General features: G+C 43.6%; 1 protein-coding gene across 4 annotated transcripts in view; it reads right to left on the bottom strand.

Annotated features, from left to right (window-relative positions):
• MICU1 (mitochondrial calcium uptake 1) overlaps window positions 1–22,633 on the bottom strand; it is a 106,526-nt gene that overhangs the window by 56,918 nt on the left and 26,975 nt on the right. For all 4 annotated transcript variants that reach the window (XM_074592924.1, XM_074592926.1, XM_074592925.1 and 1 more), the window contains exons 4-6: window positions 21,541–21,721; window positions 15,673–15,835; window positions 6,708–6,751 (exon numbers count right to left, since the gene is read on the bottom strand). In XM_074592924.1, coding sequence (XP_074449025.1) covers window positions 6,708–6,751; window positions 15,673–15,835; window positions 21,541–21,721 — 388 coding nt within the window. The remainder of the gene's footprint in view (window positions 1–6,707; window positions 6,752–15,672; window positions 15,836–21,540; window positions 21,722–22,633) is intronic.

Here is a 22,633-nt window from a genome sequence, read left to right as displayed (position 1 = left end):
CCCTGTGAAAATAGGGGACAGGGAGATACACATTTGAGCTTTGCTCAAAGATGTTCCCTTAATAAAGCCATGTACTAACCGCTGCCCTGAGGACTGTACTCTTAACAAGCCAAACTCAAGTGTTTTGAAATAAATCCTTTAGGTGGAGGATCTGGGAAAGGATTCCAGATGATTTATTAAAGGAACAGGGGGAAGGGATGAGCGTACACTGTCCCTTTTACATGAAAAGTGCATATTATGAGGTCTGAAGCACAAACTCATCAAAGCACATGCTGTCTGCTTTGTACCTGCCAGAAATCCTGGTGGAAGGGGAGAGGGTTAGAAAAGGGAAGAAAACGAGGGAATGCTTGGTTACACCAAAAAACCATAGTTAGAATAAAGACACAAGTATCAGAGTTATTAGCAGCTGGAAGAAACACCCACCAGGTACCTAGAAAGCAGAATAAAAGAGGACATAGAGCAACCAGAGCAGTTTAGTCGCGCCTGCCAAACGAGCCCTGTGAAAACGAGCAGCAGAATTAGCGGTACAAAAAGAGAACAGCAAGTAGAGCTTTGTCAAAACTGAAATACAGCACGAACACTTGGCAGAGGAGGGAGGAAAGGACGAAGCGTGTTCTGTATGTGGACGTAAAGCAACCCACCGGGATGTTTGTGCACCATGCGTTTACCTGTGTTAGAGGCAATTAAGTATTTTCTCTGATGAAACTTGCGTTTATTAAAAACAAGCCAAGAGAGGAATTTGCAGTTCAGTGTCCACGCAGGTCCTGGTGAACAGGGAAAAGCAGCGAGGAACACAGAGGTAACTCAAAACCATGACCCAAAGCTGACGGGAGGGTAAAGTTTGGCTGGGAGGAGAAAGCCAGAAAGCAAAGAAACCCCCAAACGCGGACAGTGGTGTCAGCAAAGGAAGCCAAGAAGAGAAAAATCTTCAGCTGAGCTCAGATTTGGTGATTATCTGCAATAAACTGCACCTCCGCTTGCTTCCAGTAAGGGTCACAGGCAAGAATTACCTCCCACCCGTTTGTTAACGATGCTTTTGGGGGATGGCGGAGGAACTTTTGTATAGGCAAGCCCAAGTTTACCATCTACCTGGTTATTATGTAAAAAACTACCTGCAGTAAGATCAGAAGCTGAAGGAATTTAAAGCAGGGAATCTGAAATTAGACAGAGATTACGGATACACGGAGTACGGACCGGGATAGCTAAATGCTTCCAGGTACCTCCAAGCAAGCTGTTACCTGGAGACAACAGCTCAAACTGCTGGCACTGGGGACTCATTTATTTCAAACATGCTTACAACAGACGCTGGCAGGACCTCGTACAGTTGGATTTAGAGGACTCCCCACCTGTTTTCATTGCGTCTAAGTTAGAGGAAGTACTGAGTATCCTGAGAAGGATACATTAACCAAGAAGTTAAGGGGCTCAGTAAATCAACTGCAGCTGCACTGTGCGCTGCTATTCACTGAACTGCAATAGCTTGCTTTTGTTAGGGTATCATTTAGCCTTGCATCCTTTTGAATGAAGGTTTCAGAGACACTTAAAACATCGCAGGAACTCAGAGCTCTCGTCCAGCGTTTGATTTCTGAATGACAGCAGGACTCGGAGCTTGTCTCACCTCCTGCAAGCTTGGGTCTACAACCACCCTGGTGGAAGTCTCATGCTCCAGCCTTAGCTCATACACAAAGTGAAGGACCCCAGAAATTCAGGCTAATAAATAAAGGTTCCCTTTTCAAACCTGGCAGCCAGACCCTTCAATCCACCAGAAAAAGATGGTCCATCTACCTCCAGTCCTTTCCATGAGGATCCTTCCTGAGTACATTTTTTCAGGTTCCTCTGCTCCTGAGATGCTCTTTAAACGATCTGGCAAGAAATCTTCCTCCTGAGCTGACTGCCAGTGACTCTTCTTTAATGGACACACACCTGCAGTTACAGAGCCTTGGCAGTTAAGTGTAGTTTAAGCTCATCATTGTACCAGTCCGTGATACAAGCCTGCACTATACAGTGGAAGGAAATTTCAGGCATTTTACTGGCCCTTACAGAAACCATCTGAACCATTTTCCTTTTCCTTCATTTTGCTATTTCTCCGCATTACTCTACGGCATCCCCAAACATCTAGAGATGTAAATATAAACACTGGCAGGAAATACTTAATTCATAAATTTAATTAGAGGGCATTGAAAGCCTCTATAATTATTTACTGCAGCAATGATAGCAGGAGGGTAAGCTGCTGCTGGTAGCTCGAAGGCTTTTGTTCATTTTAAGCAGTAGCAAAAAATTTTCCCCACAGGAGAACAAAAAGAGCAAGCCAAGTGTATTCTGTGTTAAACTAATAAGCCATCTAGGGTGTTTTCTTTTTTTCCTAAATAGGCTAGAGGTCTCTTCAAAGCACTGCATCTCACCTTCGGTGCGAGCACCTGACCGCACAGACCGCTCTACGCTGTGCACCCACCACAGCCATTTTCTGCCTCCGCTTCCACCTTTCCACCAGGATGCCCAGCTGGAAGCTCAGCTGCGGGACCCCTGGGAGCTCCCTCTCCAGGGACAGGGACTGCACCGAAGGACCCAGTTGACAGGGCCTGATTTTGCTCTGAAAAACGTGGAACAGTTTAGAGGAACACCACTAACAGCATTGCTTGCTTTTTTTCCTTTGAGAGATCAAGCTTTTCAATCATTAATACATCAGCCAAAAAAAAGTCAAGTAAACAGGGCATAAAAAAAGAAAGTTTTAAACAAAATCTGTATTATAACCTATGTAATATTAATGAAGCTTATGCCACAGTACATGTGCTAAGATACATACTTCTTTTTAGTGAGAGCTTATTCATGACTATCGTCTTGCTAAGCAAGATGCAAGCACAATGATGAAGCAGTACAACACCTCAGTTTGAAAGTCTGATGCAGGAAGAACATCTCCATGTTGCTCTCCAAAGCACTCTTTCTTAAGCCCTAACGAGCATTAAGCTGCAGGGAAAACAGCACATCTTAAATGAAACAGGACTTCCCTCCTCCTACCCAGAGGGATGCTTTTCAAGGTGGCAGGATGGAAGAAGGGACACCAGGAGATGTTTCTCCTGCAGCACTGACAAGCACAGCGCCCCGCAGATGGCTTCAAAAAGTCTTTCCTTTCCCACAGCTCAAACGCAAGAGGAGGAAAGAGACCCGGTGGAAACAGAGCAGATGAACAATTGCGGTCTGGACACCTTCAGGCCACAGCACCCGGAGCTACACACAAATCAGTGTCCATTCTCACATCAGCCTTTTTGTTCAGGCTCAATATCAACACTTTGGAATGTTTGCAGACTGACTAATTTTATTTTTTTTCCCCCCACTCCGAATGAATAGTAACCAATGCCTCTTTTCCTCTGCTTTCCAGAGCTTGCTTCCCTGGGGGAAAAACCACCACACTTAGACAAAAACAGAGCCAGGGACACAGTTGCCTCCCTACGCACTCAGCCCAGCAGAAGGTCAAAGAAAAGTATGACTTTATGTTGGCAAACCAAGGGGGTTTGCTGGATTAATGTCTCCTGGGTTTTTGGTCTCGCAATGAGTGAAGAAAAAGCATTTAGGCTCAAATTACAGGAGCTTTGTTCCCATTAATAAGGCAGTACCATTTACCTCCCTCTCCATCAACTCCATAAATTATCACTAGGAAGAAGGAGGGGCAGGAAGAGGGAAGAAAAAGTGGGTATTGTCTTCTCACCGTAACATTCGATCACATGCACAGCAAGATGCTTCAGAAACCCAACACAATTCCAATACAGAGGCATGTCACCCTATAAAATCCTTTGCAAGACCAGTCCCACTCACCATATGACAGTCAATTAGTTGTTCTGATGGTAGCTTTATGTAAATAAAATCAGTTGTGCGCTCATACACCTGCTTACTAATGCTGTTGCCTTTAAAGTCTCAAACATACATGCTCAAAATTCACACCGGTATTTTAAACATTGTCCCTTAATATGTAATTAAAATGCAACTGACTGAACAGCTGGTTCTATTCTTTAAACTGAATCTCTTTCTAAATTATTACTTGCATGCAGCCCTGGGTATAGATCTTTGCTAGGAACTAAAATTAGTTCTCTTTTCTACTCTTCAGCCAGCATCTAGCTTGCAGATTGTCAGTACTTTCCAGTACCACAGCTTGTGTCTGACTGCTCAGAAGCTCCTCTCACCTTAAAAATGAAGGAGGAAATTTCCAGTGAACAGGCCTATTACTTTTGGAGCCTGTAGCACAAGTCCCATTACCTCTGCGCAATATTCCTAAGGATGCTTAGGGGAACGATGGACCTCTCGCCCTTCTGCTTGAGCTCATCAGCTCCGCCAACACACAAAGAGAAAGCACCAGGAAGTCATCTCCAGGTAGAGGATGCCTGGATAACCCAAGAGGGATCCCATAGTTGGAAACAGGCAGCGAGGAAGAGATGAAAGAGGCTTTTATCCCTCGGGTGCTACTACACCAGTGAAACTCAAATGCGTAAGGTCAGCTCTGCAGCACCCAGTTGGTGCTTGACTGAGTAAAGACTGTTGATTTTTTAAACAGAAGCCCAAAGCAATAAAACGAGAACAAGATGCTATCAGACAGATCAAGCTACTGTCAGCTTCTTTAATTACCAAGGGAGAGCCAAGGCCAACTTATTTTAGACTCTCAACAAAATTATCCTCTCACCTGGCCATTACCACTACCCCAATAGCCACAGCCAGATTTAGCCAGTCCCAAGGTGTCTTTCAGCAGACAGCCCAGCAAACAAGAACCTCTATTTCTTCATTTTCAAGAGAGCAAACTGCTTCTAGGGCGTTATTAGACTGTGGAAAAAAACAAGTCCCAGGAGAAGATAACAATGAAGAAAAGTCCATTGCAGTACCCTAAATCTGCTGCCTCGCTTTCAGACTGTCGGAACCACAGCCTGCAGATGTCCGAGTGTGGCACCGACATCTCTAACTTATATAAAAAGCAATTTCACTCTGCTGCAGGTCAGAGCGAAAGGTGGTTAGCACGTAAGGCAAAGGCTGTCCGTTCTCCACCCTTCAGCCAGCACAGATGTCCACCACGCCGGTTGGCAAGATCCCAAGAGCGTGGTACCGCAAACACCAACTGTGGGTTTCCAACACCCCCCTGTGCTGAGTGTGTCCATCACATCCAAAGGGGTCGCAATTCAAGCCCTCGGCGCCGAGGGGCAGAGGAACAGCAGGTTGAGTTCAGCAAAGGGATTGCCTTTGGATCTTTTATCCAATGTGATAGGAACCAACTGTGGAGTGCTCAGGAACAGCGGAACGACTAGCAAAAAAATAGCCTGGGATTCAGCATTTCTTCCCTACAAACAAATCTTGTTTATGAAAAGCCTAAGGGATAAGTGTGATAGCTTGACAAGATAAAATGATGAAAGTGAGCAGATGCAAAATAGACTGTCATAAACCAGAGGGAGAAACATTTGATATTTTGCAAAGAATATATGTACTTTTTTTTTTTTAAACCATGAAAAGCAGACATTGCGTTTGTGGCAGGGGGAGCAGAAAACAAGTGTTCACAACATGCTTCGTAGTTTTATGCATCAAAACTAACTGCCAAAATAATACCTTCCAACTGCCTGTTTTCCAGCAAAATCTTGCCCTGCTGCCTGGGTAACCAGAACACTTGCACACTGCTGATGACGGGGACCCCAGGTATTTGATCACCTTCTGTCTTTACCTTTCCCTATTAGACACAAAACGATAGAGGGAACTGCACATGTTCAGTCCACACTGTGTTTATATAAAGCTTAAACGCATTTTTTTTTTTTTTTTTTTCAGTGTCCAGGCTTTCTGGAAATGCCTGACATGATGCACCAGGTACATCACTCAGCAATGAAGGAATCAGATGCTGACTTCCCTCTGGAAAAATCAGAAGCTTTACTTTAAGGGGATGCAGATGAAATGAAAATATTGCTAAAAGCTGGATTAACAATATGTGCCCACGGTGATATGATGGAAAATTAACTAACCTGCAGTTATCTGCATCAAGAAGTCAATATGAGCTGCTAATCTTAAGGCCAGAGCTGCCTTTACTGTACTCCTCCATACCAATGGGATTTACAGTGTGGTTAATTTGGTCTCCGATTTGCATAATAACAGGTAGGATGCTACATGGCTCCACTTACGCAGAAAAAACTAGATGAGAGCAACCTCAACATTTCACCAGCACGTATCGTGACAGCACAGACATCCCGCACAGTCGGGTACTGCTGTAGGGCTCAAAAGGGGAGGGAAGTAAGGGTATTTGGTGGTGGTGGGAATACATGCTGGGGGAGGGGGGCACGTAAAAGTCACAAGAGGGTCTCCTTCCTTTAGCAATCCGGAGATGAGTCTGGAAAGGAAAGGTCAAGCACATTTCCCCTGAAACAGCGTAACTCATAGGGCTCTCATACAGTCGTAAAGAGGCAGCAAGGAAATGTGATTACAACCTATAATTTCCTGGCCTAACAGTATATAAGAAGAGGCAGTATTTTGCCTGTAAACATTAAAATAAGACCCATTTAAAAAAAAATAAAATCTTTTTCTCATTCATTGTCATTAAATAAAAAGCACTGCAATGCTACTAAACAACAAAAAGCTCAGAAGAGAATACTTCAAATACTTCGTTTAACTTATACCCACAAGCAGGTAAGAGTTAAAGGACTCTATGTTAAAAAAAGGCATCGAATAATATACATTTAATAGTCTAGTGTGCTCACCTTCCCATCATAGCGTTTCACTATAAACTGATCCAGGCCCAGGTCTGAAAAAGAAAAAAAAAAAACAAAAAGAAAACTTAAAAAAATGCTCTTAGAGCGTAAAAGAAAGAATTTCTCGGGTTTTCTGTTTGAGAGGGGATTAGAAAATAAAATGCACTGTCTGAATAACATCAGCAGAAACTATAAGGACAAAGAAAGGAAATTTTTTTGGCTTCATGCATTTTGTGCTTTGTATTTTGATCACAAAGACAACAAGCTCATGGCATCAGAGAAGAAAAGTTCCTTCTGTAGCAGGGCCAGCAGGAGCACAGCTCCCAGCATCCCAAGAGTGGGAAATACCCATCCCAAAGCAGATTTCTGCACTGTTACCAAGCAAATATTTCACCCGTGATGCCCCATGTAAATGCACAATCAAAAAACTCTTATTGTTTTTAATAATACCTTTTGAATGGCTCACAAATGGGAAAAGAAAGAATTGTTCCTGTAATTAATTGGGATATCCCCAAATACATCCAAAACTTGTTTGTATTTTGGTATAAAATTGCTCATAAAGATATTTCAAAGGAGATAAGTAGTAGCTGCATTTGTAGGAAGGAGAGTGCTATAGCTAGAAGGGCATTTTGGAGAAAGGCAGGGAGAAGGGGTTATTTATACTAGTAAATTCAATCTTGCACGCCATCACAAAATGTTTTTTTCTATCTTGAAGAGAGGAGAAAAAAATAAATCCCAGCATTTGCAGAGTCAAGGCACAGAGCTCACAATCTAATACCCAATGCCCGGCAGGCTACATGTACACTGATGAATGCACATATAAGCAAGATAAAAATATTCAGGAAGATTGATTATCTGAGCTTTGCAATCCAAAAGCGGGAAGATGCACCCCGAGAGGAGATTACGCAGTAAACTCAAATCAACCACTTCCAGTAATTCGGGAGAGCACAGGCTGGTTTTCGGTTCTCTGAAGAACAAAACCCCTCAGCAGAGCTCCATCCCATGCATTTTCTGCCACTGTTTATGATAATTATCACATCCCCATTTCAATTTAAATTAGAAAAAAGATGAAAAAAACAACAAAATAAAACCTCTCCCACACCTGCTGTGTCACCTGGTTGGGAAAGAGGATAATAAAACCCTTCTCATCTACTGGCAAGGTTCACAGCGGTTACGGTGCAGAAAATGGAGTTATTAGTCGCTCCAGGGTGACCTCCTCGACCTGTCTGAACCAAAGCAGCTAAAACTCCTCCATCACCAATTTCGAAGGTCAAGGCAATTTTCAGAGGGCTTTCCAGATTCGTGAATATTCAAGCCAGAAAGCACCTTCTCAATATTTAGTGGGCCTAACAAGAGAGTGAAAAGTGCATATTCATACACGTTTTCAGACTTTAATCATCTTCTTCTGAGTTCTGCCTTCCTAAAGTTGTGGGTATAAATGCAGTACAGTAAGTATTGTCACATTTAAAGGCAGGATTCATTTAATAGATGTGCTTATTTTACCAGAGACATGTTATCTGGCTGGAGCTCGCCCCTGACCATCCATCTAGATGCTGACTGCGAAGCTGAGCTTAGTTTATGCCCGTGTGTCATAATAAAGTCATTTCTCCAGCACACCTCCTGCTCCCAACGCCAGGGAATAGTGCTATATGACATACCCCTGACAGCCCGACGTTACACACGTACTCAGGGCAAAGCTAAAAAAGGACACAGGTTAAAAATAGCAAGTGAAAGTACGTCTTAGTGGCACCCCCCCCCACAATGAACTGGACGCTACTATTGGGAATGCAAGCAGGTTTCAAAGGAGATCCAAAGTGAACGGATGCTCGTGTAGATCAGCAGCAAGAAAAGATGAACTAAGAGCTGTTTTCTTTTATATAGAAAGAAATATAATTGTGTTTATAAATATAGATAAGAAATATTTATATAATATATAATAAATAATAACATACACACAAGTCTGTATGTACATTTGGAAAAGTTATTAAAAACAGCCAAGTGGCACCTAAAAAGGCAAGATACCAGTACCTATCCTAAAGGAAGAGGCCAGCATTGTAAACTTTGTGCTCTCCACAGGTGCAACATAAGGTGGGCAAAAGGGGAGGCAATGGGGGGTATGATTGGAGAGGACTGAAAAGCACCACAAGAGTTAATAGCAATAAGTTACAATAAGGATAGAATCAGAGAGAGAAAAGCCACACTGGTGAAATCAGGAGTTTTGAACACAGGGTAGTCTGCCTCCAGATTGGGGTTTGGTCCAGCCTCATTCTCCTCAGCACAGAGATGGTTCTTCCCATGTGTTTCCTTGATTGCTACAGCATGTGATGAAAAGACATGGAAAAACAAAGCACCTGGGTAACCTGAGACTGCTCCTTCGAGGGACAGAGCATTGGACCTTGACTTACATACAGCTTTTCTGTAGCGGCATCCAAACCCTCGTGCCAGGCATAGAAAGCTGCCAGGTCTGTCCTCAAGCTTAACTGCTCTGAGCATTTCATTGTATGCTGAAGAAACTGCTTACGACACCATAGCAGTTACAGAAATGTAGTTATTACCTACATCGCATCAGCCTCCTTCGACACAATCGCATCTGACGAGAAGCAAATATATAATCTTGGTTTATGCATGTCCCGGAGGTCGGGGAGAGACATTAATATGAAAATGCGGCACAAAAACTGGCCCCTTCTGCTGCTGCCTTTTTTCCTGTCACTGCATCAGCTCGCCCTGGAAGACAGTGTTACCTATTGCAAGCACAAGCACGTTGGTTCACATCAGCGTTTAGTGCCTACCCTTTCTCCCAGCCACGCACAAGGATATCCCCTCTGCCCGGTGGCATTAACTATGCTGCACGCTTATGTCCCTCTATAAAATTCCCCTTACAACAGCTCCTGACAGAATAAGCTAATTCAAAACCTGAAAAAGAGCATACAGTATTACTACGTATATTTTTCTTTTTCCAATATGGTTTATTTTCTTTTTTATGGGCTTCGCTATGTGTTTTTTCCACAAGTCTTTAACCTTAGAAGTTGACAAAAGGAAACCAAGAAACAAGTGGTTGCCTGACACCTGTGTTCTTTCTTTACATTACATAAAAAAAAACCCACAAAAGGGTTTTCCTCCAAGAATTTACAATAGGAATTCAGCATTTGCGTAGGGTGGCAAGCTAATGGAAACACTGCACCAACGAGGACAATCACAGCTGAACAAGGGAAGGAAAGAATGTCAGTTATTACATCCCTGTTATTCAAAAGGCAGCGTGCTACATGAAAGCTACCGCAGGACCAACTGTGATACACTCATAAAACAAACACCCCCTGGCTGGGCTATTGCTGACGAGCTGCAGGAACACGAACTAACAGGCATGCTTAACAGTAAAAAAAGAGCTTTTCCAACTTTCACTGAAAAGCAAGGGCTGAAATACTGTTCTCCCAGAAATGGATGAAAGGATTTCCTCCGTGGGAGGGAGCAGTGAGATCCAGAAATTGTTTCAGGAGGATACCTGGCTGCTTCCCGAAGCCTCCCTGGGACCCGAAGTGTGACGTGCATCACTGCTACTCCCGATTGCGTAGTGACCACCCAGGGCTGCCGGGCTCCGGTATTTGCTTCTTCTCAAACAAACCCAGAGCTTTCGCCACAACCTGCCCCAGAATATGCCTTTTATTGACACTGCAACACCTCGCCTTTCACAGGACCAAAAGAAACAGCAGCACTGCTGAGGAGTAGCTAAAACAAGAGGCATCGTGATGGTACTTTCACAGCACTCTAAAAATAAGTGTTTCAAAATAAATCAAAACGACTTACGCTCGCTGCCTGCCACAATGGGGAAAGGAGGGTGATCAACAGGATAACCATATTCTCTGTGTTTCCTTCTTTCTTTTTGGGCTGGCAAGGATGTTTTAACGGAGAAGGAATTATTTATGTAAAGGAAAAAACCTCACAGAATAGCCCGCTGTTACTCTTGTTCAGCTCTAATCAAATCTAAAGTCAAACGCTTATTATATTTCTATTGATTAACAAAAACGTACATGTCACACGTTCACTCAAAGCTAGCTAATTACCACACTTGATAAATAGCTAAACAATTACTAAGCTTTTCATGTTATCCTGTAAAAAAAAAAAGCCATGGGCACCAGATGACAGATTACAGTTTTTTAAAAAAATATTTAACAAACAGGTTTCCAGAAGAACAATTATATTATGCCAGGAACACAGCTGAGATCAGTTAGAAACCATTACGATTTCCTCTGGGACATAGAAAAACCTTTTCAACTCCTTCCAGTCTTCGTATCCTTGTCAGATTTTTCACATTATTTGGGTAACGTTTACTCATCATCTGCTCTTCCTTTCACATTGCTCGATATATAACATGGACTCTTTTTCTTTCAAGTAGATAAGCAAATGGGCTAATTACTAAGCCTGAAGAGAACTGCTAACCATGCATGCAACATGCTACATTACAGGAGGAGAAAATGATGGACCAAGTTTTCCCCTCCAGAGCCGTAACCCGGCTTTGTATAAGTATTTTCCCCATCCTTGGCTCAGTTCCTGGGGTCTCATATCAGGCATGACAGGCTCAAAAGATGATCCTCGCCTAGGAATGACACTTTCACAGAAGAAAAGCCCCCACATCTCTTCACCCTCCTGGTTCAGCAAGATAACCAGCAAATTACCTCCCCTTCTCACTCACACCCGTTCCCTGAAGGCCTCTCCAGCAGATGTATTTCGGGGAGAACACAGAGGTTAAGTCCCCATTAACAAACCAGAAGGCAAACTCATCATCTCTAGTTTCCTTCTGGGTCTTAAATATCCCAGTTGAACACTTTGTGCAAGTTCAGGGATCTGTACAAGCCTAGGGAGTGCTCCCCTCCCCACCAGACCAGGTAAGAGCTTGTCAGGGCTCATGACTGCTCGTTCCACAGAAGATCAGGTCCGTATTTCACAAACTTCACTCAAAATAACAAACAGTCACTCAAGCATTGCAACAATCCAGAAGGCAGCTTGTGCTCAGCTGCTCATGAAGTCCAGACATGAAAAACAAACCATTTCAAAACCTAGAATCAAGCTATACAGTCAAAGAATCATTGAAGGGTCTGATCAAGTCACCACACGTTGGCTTCATCCTTCACAGCTCCTCTCCTCCAACACCATCCTGTGCGCAGAGGCTGCAGGGGCACAGCTACTGCTTCTGGCTGAGCTTCATGGTTTCTTGTAGACAAAAAAAGAAAGAAAAACCTTCCAGGGCACTTCCAAGACTTCAGCTATTTGAGCCACTGCAGAGTGTGGTGGATCTTGAAAGGCGTCTTCATGCGGCCAGAGTCTGGGTTAACCGGGGAGGTTAACACAGGGGAAGTGCAGACTGATTTGGGTGTAATCTACCTTCATTACAGCGTGCTGTGATTAGATATAAAGCCTTTTTTACTTCTTTTAATCCTTACTGCACAGACCAAAAAACCTAGTACTGGCTTAGTACTGGCAGGTCCGAGCACTTGGAAACGTTCATGCCAGCCAACAGCTACGTAGGACTACAGGGAATGTGCCAGGAACACCCTGCAGGTGTCAGGCACAGTTACAGCTCGTGTGAAGTGTCACTGGCTTCATACACCTTTTTCAGCAAAAGCCCATGCTGTCTCTGAAGACCTGCAGCATCTAAAATGTTTTGGGTTTGGTTTTTCCCCCCCGCCCCCCCAAACCTTTACCATTCCCACCCAAGACTGTAGTATTTTCAGCTGGTTTTGGGCTGAGGTACCAAGCAACCATCCCTGCTCCTCCAGCCTTGGAACGGAGCAACCTCTCGGGTACCAGAGGAGGTGGGAGGGAAGAAGCACCACAGGACTGCAGGGAGCAGATATCACTGCCCACGCTTCTGGTGGTGCTTGGACTTTCCAGATAGCATATAAAGAATTGTTTGTTGTTTTTTTTTTGTTTTTTTTTTTTTTTTTTAAAAGCAGCTTCCAAGCTAAAAGCCAATCTTTGGCTTATTCTGACAGACGCTTCCAAGCTCAAGAAGAACGTGTCACACCTCAAGCACATCTTGTTTCCTTGGGAAAGCTACAACAGAGAGTTTTACCAAACTATTAAGAGAAAGCAACCTACAGAAGCTAATGAATAGTCATGCAAAACACAGTCTAGAATTAGGCTGACACTTTATTGACAATAAATCAAGTTTTCCCCTGTGTAATCCATAAAAATGAATCAGGCATAAGATACCTCACAGTAGATTAGTAGTTTAAAAATAAGTACAACAGGGACTCGGATACCTCATTACTCTGTATCACTTATATTTCACAGTATTTTCTCTCTGTAAAACAGCAGGCACATTAAGAAGTTACTTGCTGAAATTACAACCGACGGCTTGAGCAGAGAGAGCATCGCCTGCTCTCCTCACACCTTGGACTGCTTCTGCAGGACCACATTAATTCACAGGACCAGAAGGCGATTGCTTCACCGTACAAACCTATCAACAAATACCACTCATGGAAAACCTTGGGGTCAGCGGGACTGCAGAGAGTAATCCATAATTCAGTTCAGGCATTAACCTACCTAGCTAGCATGATTGCAGCAGGCTATGTTGTTACCTGAAGGAGATTTCCAAGGAGCACTCCAGGCTACGTCACTGCCCGAAGGAGTGTTCTGGGATGAAGGCAGGACGCTCCAGCCCTGGTGGAGGGCACACCCAAGTCGTGACTAAGGGGGAAAGCAGCCCCGGCATTTCCCTACTAATCTATAATCTAGATTATCCTATGAGTCAGAAGTACCCAACAGATGTCAAGTACAGAAACAAACCAGCCAGCAGGTAGCAGTCTTTAACTTCTGGTTTTAAAATCAGACCTATCTTCTTTTTTTTTCTTTTTACTACCAGCTTTCAAAACATTTGGGAAAAACGTTATGGCTGGTGTGACTTTACTGTAAGCATTAAGGGGTTTACTCTTCTACTGTTCATTATGTATTAAAAAACCCATCTACCATGATTGTCAAAATGTACAGTGCTCGTAAGGAACAACCATCCCAGCAGCACCTTCATCTAGAAGCAAGTCCATGACAGTAACAGTCCTCAAGACAGGTTTTCAAACCAACAAGATATAGGATGTCCACACTCCCGCTTTGCCTGCTGATGGGCAGCCAAAGCTCAATTTCTATCTCATTCCACTTTCCAAGAGCACCTGCAAGGATCTCTAAAGCAATTTTCTTCCCTTATAGGCTGCTTTGTGTCACTGACTGGCAGCATTTGTAGGCACTTAGAAGACACGACAGGCTTTACGGGACCATTTAAGCAGCTCACCTAGCCGAGATAATAATAGTTACAATGGACAGTTAGTGGCTAAGACTGACAAATTATTTCCCATTAGTCACCTTCACTTATCTCTAAAGTAGGTGTTTTCTGAGCACTCTTCCACCTATTTTCTGTGCACACTTTAAAATGCGCCAAGCACATATATTACATGGGAGATGTAAAAGAGAATCAGATTTCTTAAGCATGGGATGTTCTCTATTTTCAGCTGGCTGACAAAAAAAATAATAATAAATGGCTTGCATAGGAAGACTCGCACTCAACCAGGTGCTACTACTTTTCAAACTACCAATTCAAGCTTTAGATAGACAAGATAGTAACACACCATTTCAGCATCTTTGAACATTATCTTCTGTTTATTGCTCAAACTATTTCTTCACTGAAGATGAAGCCATGTAATTCATATGAAAACTACAGCCATTTTCAGGACTTGATGAAAACTTAAATATTGGTTCACTAACATGCCTAATATTAATGCCAGGATTATTTTTAATTCCCTCCCGCACATACTTCATACCGTTATTGTCTAAACACAAGTGTACATGGTATTTATTTAGCAGCTGATAGATATCAAAACAGTAAGATATCAAAACAGTTTCACAGTTTGTAGATAAACCCCACTCTCAAAAAGTTAACTTTTGGGGGCTGAGGTTCTTCATTAATGCCTGCAGAGAGAAGAAGGGTTTTAATTTGACAAAAGCCTGTTTCATTCTTTGAGATACACAGAGGGAGACCAAGACACCTCACATCCTATGTCTCACCCAAAACATGAATCTCCTCCATGACAGAAGACAGGCAAAAATCCTCTTGCCGCCCCACAAGAACCAACCTCCTACCAAATGCTCAGGACACAGCTTTCCAGACCAGAAAAAACAGCATCTGCTCTCCCATCAGCCTGCCAAACCGCCACGGGTGCCACAGCTGACATGCTTCCCTGCAGTCCACAGGGAATTTGAAGCCAGCGGAGATGAGCCCCACTCTGGCCAGCAGCATCAAAGCTCAGTCAGGAACACGGGGCTGCCTGGACCCCTTTATTGCTAAGGTCTTCCTTGCTAAATCAACCTCTCTTGTAGGTTTATGAACAATTCTTATGATGTTTCCATTGAAGGTAATCTTTCACTATTAAAGATGCAAGAAAGTTATCTCATCTGCTCTTCAAGGGCTCAAACCACTGAGATCTAGTGCAATAGCGCTTCAGGCAACATGGAAGGGATTAGGCTAATTTTGTGTTTGGAGTGTGGAGATGGGACAGATAGCTTCAGGAGGTGCTTTCTAGCCCTGCCAATCCTGCATTCAAACCTCTCAAGCAGAATACCGTGACCAACACTTCTGAACCTGGATGCTCCCCGTTATTTGGCACCACCAGCTGAGGTCAAGCCGACATGGACACACTGCAGGCTCTGCTGGGGAGACAAGTGTGGCTCCCACACAGCTGCACTGGTAGCTTTCTGCCTTGCCCCTGCATTTGTTACAGCCCCGTTATATATCCTTCTGCACATCATCGAATTGCCATAACACATGGGTTGAAAACACCAGATGTGCCATACCTCTCAACATAACAAGACAGACGATACCCAACAACGTAACTCTTTGATGGGAAGTTTAAAGATCAGGTAAGCAGAGACTGAAGAGTTTATTCCCCTCCGCTGTATTAGTTTCTCCAATTACTACACATGCATCACTTACTTTCTGGTTGTTTTTCATTAGGTGTTATCGATCTCACGAAATCCTGTGGTGTCATAAAAACCTCCGATTCACCGTGCTCGTTTATGACTTTCAAAGTAGCAAAGTATCTGAAGATTTTGTCTGGCGTGGAATAGGCTCTGATCCTGTTCTCGTATTCCATCACCTGGAAAAGAAATTTAACCAGCGTTAGATGTACACGGTTCCTCCCCAACACCTACATGAGCACCTTAGTCCTCTGAAGGTGGACAAAGTCTGTGCAGCAACACAACACTTGAAAGAAATAAAGCTCAAAGGGTTAAAATCCCTCCTATCTTCAGCCTTCAAACTACCAGGAAAATTGGAAGTATTGACTCCTGATGTCCCAGAATTAAGAACAAACACTAAGTCTTTACTATTGATGAGTTTTGGCTCATCATGATGGCAGAGAAAAAACTAATTAACAAAGTCTCTGAAGGCGCTTTTAAAGAGGAACATAAAAAAGCACTGGTATCACATCCACGAATCTAAAGCAACTCAACATTTTAACCACAGCGTTGAAGGGTCTGATTTATGATTAATAAACGAAGTAAAAGAAAAGTCTTGGAGAGCTGGGAGAGACCTTTACTTTCAAGCCGAGTCTTGGAAAAAAACACTTGGAGCAGCAGCTGGTTGCTCAGCCACTCAACCTCATTTTTTCCTCTTTGCTATCTCATTGGCAAAATTCTGCAGAAACATTCTTTACTCAATCCTCTTCTCGCCACCAATCTGCCACTTGTTAACTCCGCCAGTAGCGATTATTTTGTACCTAGAACTGTTTTCCCCAACACACAGCTAGAATTAATCAAAGAGAACAGAAAGCTTTTATAAACAAAAATCACAACATACAGCCAGAAGGGAGGAAAAAGGCACAAAGATCCATACTTCATTATGGATCAGAGCATAAAACTTTCCTCCTTAGTTCAGCTTTTTATTCATGCATTATACACCATGTTTAACAGTCCATAATGTACTTGAAACCTTCAGTACTTTTGGCGAAGAGCCACAGGAGGAAAAAAACCAACCAAAGTTCTGCTGGAAGAGAACAGGCAAGATCAAGGACAGTGCCAAGACATCTGTAGATCATTTATGGCTTTGGTCTCGTTTCAGCCTTGTTCTTTAACTTGAACAACTTCTCCACCCTGATGTTTATCAGAAAGGAAACACCCTGTCTAATTTTTCACGTTTCTAGAATAAAACAAGCCAAAGGCTTTTAATCCCCCAACCCAGGTTTGGGTAAAGCAGCTAGGGGAAAGCAGACCCTCTCTCCTCTACACTTGTTCCAGTTCAGCTCTCCAGCAAATGTGACCATGGGACAAGCAAGATGCAGCAGAAGGTCCCACTGATACGGCTTTGACATTATCTAAAGCATTCTCCCTATTCTTCCTCTTCGCATCACCATAGCTTTTTTTGTAATCAAGCCCATTAGGAATGCAGTAATGTCCTTGCATCAACCGATACAACCAGCCCCCTCTTTCCTGTAGCCACCTGCATGGAAGAAAATTTTTGTCACCAGCCTTTGCACCTAGAATCAAACTTCAGCCCATTTTTTATTGCTTCAGTCCACAAGGTCCTCCAAAGATAAGGGCATTAGATCAAAAGCAACTGTTTTATTGCAAAGTTGTAAGTCATCGTCTATCAGCCAAACCGCAGCGAAGGATGACACGCACTTTCCCAGCTCTTTCTAGCTGCAAAGCTGCACGTGTCTTTGTCTACAGCTCCCACCTGGCAGGCGGTAACTTGTTATGCCAAAGCAATCTTTTGACTTGCAAGTGCAGGACCATATCTCACTCCTTGCTCCACCATGACCTGATCTCATTATGAGAAACACCCCACCCAACTCCATCAGCCAAAAAAACACAGTGACTTACTTCTACCTTTGAGCAAGATAACTAAAACCAGCTGCAGTGTCAAGGCCAGGATGGAAGCCAAGAGCAGACACCGCAGACCACGACCAACAGCTCCCTCCATCCATGACACCTTTTCAACACAGCCTGCTTTCTAGCTACAACACTTGTCTGCCTGAGACTTTACATTACTCCTGATTTTCCAAGCCAGTGGAATTATTTCTTGGAAGGCACTGTCAAATGCTTTCCTTCAACCCAGCTAGGTAAGTTGCACCTCTTTTACTCAACAATTTCACTGCTGCACCAGAGACATTCATCTTGACATTTCTGCCAGCAAAACCATGTTGCATCTCATTCGACTTCCCATCTGCAACGGATCTTTCCTCTGTATCTGTTTTAAGCTCTCGCTAAGATGCTACTGACAGGCCTATTGCTGTCAGGTACTTTTCATTTTTGGAGTATGGGTATTGTCTCGCATCTTTACCAAGGCTCCTCCTCACCTGTCCAGCAACTTCACTGCCAATTTTTTCTTACCCCAAGCTCGGAGTGATCCTCAAGGCCCCTGCTTTATTGATGTTAAGCAGTCTACGTTTTGCTCCAACTTTGGGCACAGCGATTTTCCAACACCCCATTCAGATCCACACTGCAACCTTAAAGTCCACCACGGTCATCACTTGCAACGGAAGCAAAGCGGCCATTTCCTACCTGGCCCTTTCCTAGATCATTTGCCATTCCTTCTTCTGTCCCTGCGCCCCCAAAATGAACAGCTTTCTCGGATGCCTGCCAGACACTCACGAGGAGGTAATTTTGAATACGCAGCTCCAGAGCAGGGAGGCAAAGCGTGCACCCAGGCATCTGCCTTCCCCCAGTACGCACCAGTCCTCGATGCAGTGGACGCCAGCCAAAAACTCTCATCCTGTCGCCAGTACTGCAGCCTCATGTCACCAGGGGCCTCCAGAAAGATACTATGTGACCAAAAGGGAAGATTCCCTTTTTGGCATTTATTAATAGAGCAGGCACTGGAGGAGAAAGATGAGCAAGTAATCCCTATTGCTCTACAAGAGTGAAGCTGCTGTTGAGACAGCCGATGTTTATGCTAAGCCACAGGGTAAAAGGCAAAAAAATTAAATCCTGCGCAGACATGAAAATAAAGCTCTAAATTAACATCTCAATTCACTTCCAGAGCATCACTGGGGCCTCCCTGACTGTGCAGCAGAACAGGAACTCTGGCAGTCCAGCTCCACCACACGCATCTCAGTAGGGTAAATTAACTAATTAGGATTCAGTTTCTTCGGATTTCCTGCTATAATGCACACTAAAATGAAGTCTTAGCACGACTAACACTCCGAAGGCAGCATACCTGCAGGACCCAGCAAACACTGCAAGCAGATCTTGATAAAGCAGTCCTAGTGCTGCATGCAATCTTTTTTAGCAAATTAATTAGCATGTCATCCCACCCACAACATGAGCTAATCACTCATTAGCCTTCAAACTTTAAAAGCACTTGAACAATCTTTTCCTTTGCTCCCTGATGGATGCAGTCAGGACCTATAGATTGCACAGGCTGCAAGGCAATGGGCGCCCTGGAACCAGCCACCCGTGATCCCAGCCCCAGCAGATGCCAAGTGATTTATTTCAACTTCCTCTTCACTGAATCACTACCCAAAATAGCAATGTCATGCCTGATGTATTATTTCACCGCTAATCATCAACTTCATTAAAAGCAACATTGGGATAACAAACAAGCGTTAAACACGTTCAATTAAGCTTAATTTTTTTCTCAAAGAAAACACCACGCTATTTTTAATTAATTATGGGAAGAGCTGGGAAGAGTTTTTACCGTGGGTTTTGTTGTTTGTTTTTTAGAAACACCTAGAAGAGTCAGGAGTTCCCTAGGTGCTACACAACTGATTAGGGGAGCAGCACATCCTGGGAGCAGCCCCGATTCTGAGTCAGGAGCCAGGTCACACCTTCCTCTGTCATCTGAGCCGGGATCATTCAAACATACCTCCTGAGATGACTCACTAGGGCAACTGCTGATCAAACACCAAGCCCACAACGGAGCCGCTCAAACAAACACCGAGCCCAGCGCCTGGGAGACTACCAGTTACATCCTGCATTAAACAAAGCAAAAAAACACTGGCATTCGGGTCACAGAAGGGACATTTGGACTTGAGGCTGGAGAGAAAAGGGTTTAAAGTTGTTGAAAGATCATGGAGTCTGTTTTAAACTGTACTTTTCCTGCTGAAATTGCTGCTCCCAAATCAAGCACTGTAGGAGAAAGGAAGGCTGTGGACTGAGAAGGGATCCAGGCTGCACGTCGTTCCCATCGGAGCTCCTGGGCACCCTCCACGCCTGGCTCCTGTCTTACTTGGAAAGCTGGGCCGTGTTCCTCCCTGCCTAGTATGGGAAGGAAAGAGCTGGTCAATGTAGGCACATCTCCTAACAACTGGAATAAAAGTCCTCGCTTGCAAACAAATGTTCCCTGGATTCCCTTGCCAGAAGCAACCAGCCACGTAAGACAAAAATCAATCATTACGTTCGCTGTATCAACAAATGTTCTTTTTTAAAAATAAGAGTGTGGATGAAGGTGGATTGTTTCTTTGCTCTTTGCAACCAGCCTCCATCTGCCGACACTGGAAAATATAGCTCACTTTTCTTGAGCAGTACTGGCAAGAGCTGAAGTTTTGTTGAAGCTGTCAGACTACCTGACACCCGGTTGCCAAGAAAATTAGCAGAAGCCAAGAACCCATATTCCTGGACAACTCTGAATATCTCAACATAGTATCTTACAACATAACTCTACTGAGCTGCCACGAGCATGTCACAACAGGGAAAGTTTGGAGTCCCGAATACCAGAAGGCACTTGAAGTTACAAGTTGTGTAATTGACTCTAACCAAGAACAGAATATGATTCAGCAACTTCAAACAAAACAGCCCTTAATTTTTTATGAAAAGCTGTTAAGCCACTAGATACGACCATCCACAATTTAACAGCTAATGACATGCAACCTCCAGGATACGGACTTAAAAATAATTATCAGAAGCAAATCATACAGAAAGGAATTGTGAAGAGCAGATAATCCCGTTCTCCTCTTTGGCACTGCAAAGATATTAAATCATCAAACACAGCCCAATAAAAAAGACATCCAGACAGGTTTAAAAAAATAAAAATACTGCTGTCTGCCAACGCTCAGTTACAGGACTCTCCATCAGACCAAACTGTACATATTGTAATAACAGAGGTTACAGATAGTACCCAACTAGTTGTCAGATGGTTCTGAGGAGCCCAAAGCTCTCAGGATCACCCAACAGTGAAGGCAGGTCACAAGTTGACAACACAATTCATTACTCAGTCTTTCCTCCTCTGGAAAATGTGCCTGTTACGAAAATTAAATGAGCATAAGCATCAAGACAGACACAACTAACTGCGAATAGGGAGTGAGGCAACTCCCTATTTCAGCAACTATGTTTACATGGAATAATTAAAAGAAAAATTAAAGTGCACCTTTCCCATAACCCTCCCTTCCACACTCATCCTCTGCTTCTTGCTACATACGCTGCCCATTTGCCTGTGATCATGTACAAATGGACGGACACACACAAAGACACATGCTGGATGCCCGAGATGCTTTTAAAGCTCTTGCACCAATTCCCTACTTTGCACGCACCATCCTAACAGCTATCAAGGCAGAAGCCTTGATTTCTCAACAAGCCACTTCTCAGACATCCAACTGGAGATGGGAAAAGAGGCATCCCTTTCAGAGGACCAGTATACTGCGCTTTCCAAATAAACAAGTTTCAACCAAAAGAAACTCAAGGTAGCATGCCAACAAAGTAGGCTCCCAAAACAGCAAGGTCCATTAGAAAATAAAACCAAATACAGAGCAAAAGCCAGACTCTATACACGCGCTGTACCACAATCTGAATAAAACGTTCTGCAAGTTTTCTCCCTTTTTCCACTGCAGTACAACAGCTGCAGGTGTAACATGCCCAAGTTCGGTACCTTACGGTCCCTGAACCCAGAACGCTTCTTCTTCTTCCCTTCCGGCTGAGCCTCCTCATCGCCTGATGCAACAGCTCTCCTCCCCTCACTGCCGCTGCTCTCCTCCTCCTCGTGCTTCACCTTCTCGCTTGGCTCTGTCCTTGGATCGTGTTTTACAGAGGATGAGTCTTCTGCGTAGGCCCTGTACGAGGGAAAAGAAAATACCAGTTTAGGAAATTGAGAGGGTTGCTAAGGCTATAAAGGTGGCCCTGCAAAGCTCTCCCTGAATGAGACACATGTTACAGTTCAGCGTGGAGGACTGCAAAGCAAAAGCAAAGAAGTGATCAGTCTCCTTGGAATATTGTATGTTTTACCCTGCTGCAATGAAATTTCCGCCCCCCCACCCCAAAACCCAAACTAATAATCACCGTAAATTTTCCCAGTCCCAGAACGCCAGAGCAAATCACCCCATGAATTATCAGAACCTCACCAAAAACTACACACACAAGAAAGATTGGGAAGGGCAAACCATACCTCCTCTAGCTCTAAATTCCACCCCTGCTCCCCACAGACTGATTTATACAAAGTGATAGAAATGTGTTTTACCATCAGCACTGCAGAATTCAGAACAAACAGCCTCTTTGTTTTGGCACAACTGATTTATTTTCTATCTCCAGCAGGTGACAGGCTGTTTTATTTCCCTCTTCCACCAATGACTCTTCTAAACTCCAGTGCTACAGGATTTGTGACAACAAAAACTGGAGTTGTTTGTCCTCAGGCTGGAAATACAACTCTGGTAGAGCAAAGGATGGCTTTTCCCTCGCTGTTCAAATACAAAGATCTTCAGTGGCCCTGTTTGTAGACCAAGACTCAACACCCAAAACCGCTCAGTCTGTCTAAGCAGTGAGCAACTTGCAGAATTGCAACTGGCAAGAGGGTGGTTAAATAACAAGCAGGATAAATCCGTAAGCCAAACAATGCTATGGCTTTCCTACACTTTACTTGTAAAGCGGTTTATAACCAGACAGAGCTCAGACCACGTTAACATCAGTGAAATTATGATCTCTAAGGATACATTTACATGTCACAAGCAACAAAGCCAACGGTTTGACAA

The sequence above is a fragment of the Larus michahellis genome, chromosome 6, assembly GCF_964199755.1.
Source record: "Larus michahellis chromosome 6, bLarMic1.1, whole genome shotgun sequence".
In the NCBI taxonomy this organism is placed as follows: domain Eukaryota; kingdom Metazoa; phylum Chordata; class Aves; order Charadriiformes; family Laridae; genus Larus; species Larus michahellis.
Note: the sequence above shows the minus strand (reverse complement) of the source record. Positions and strands in the feature narration are given on the sequence as shown.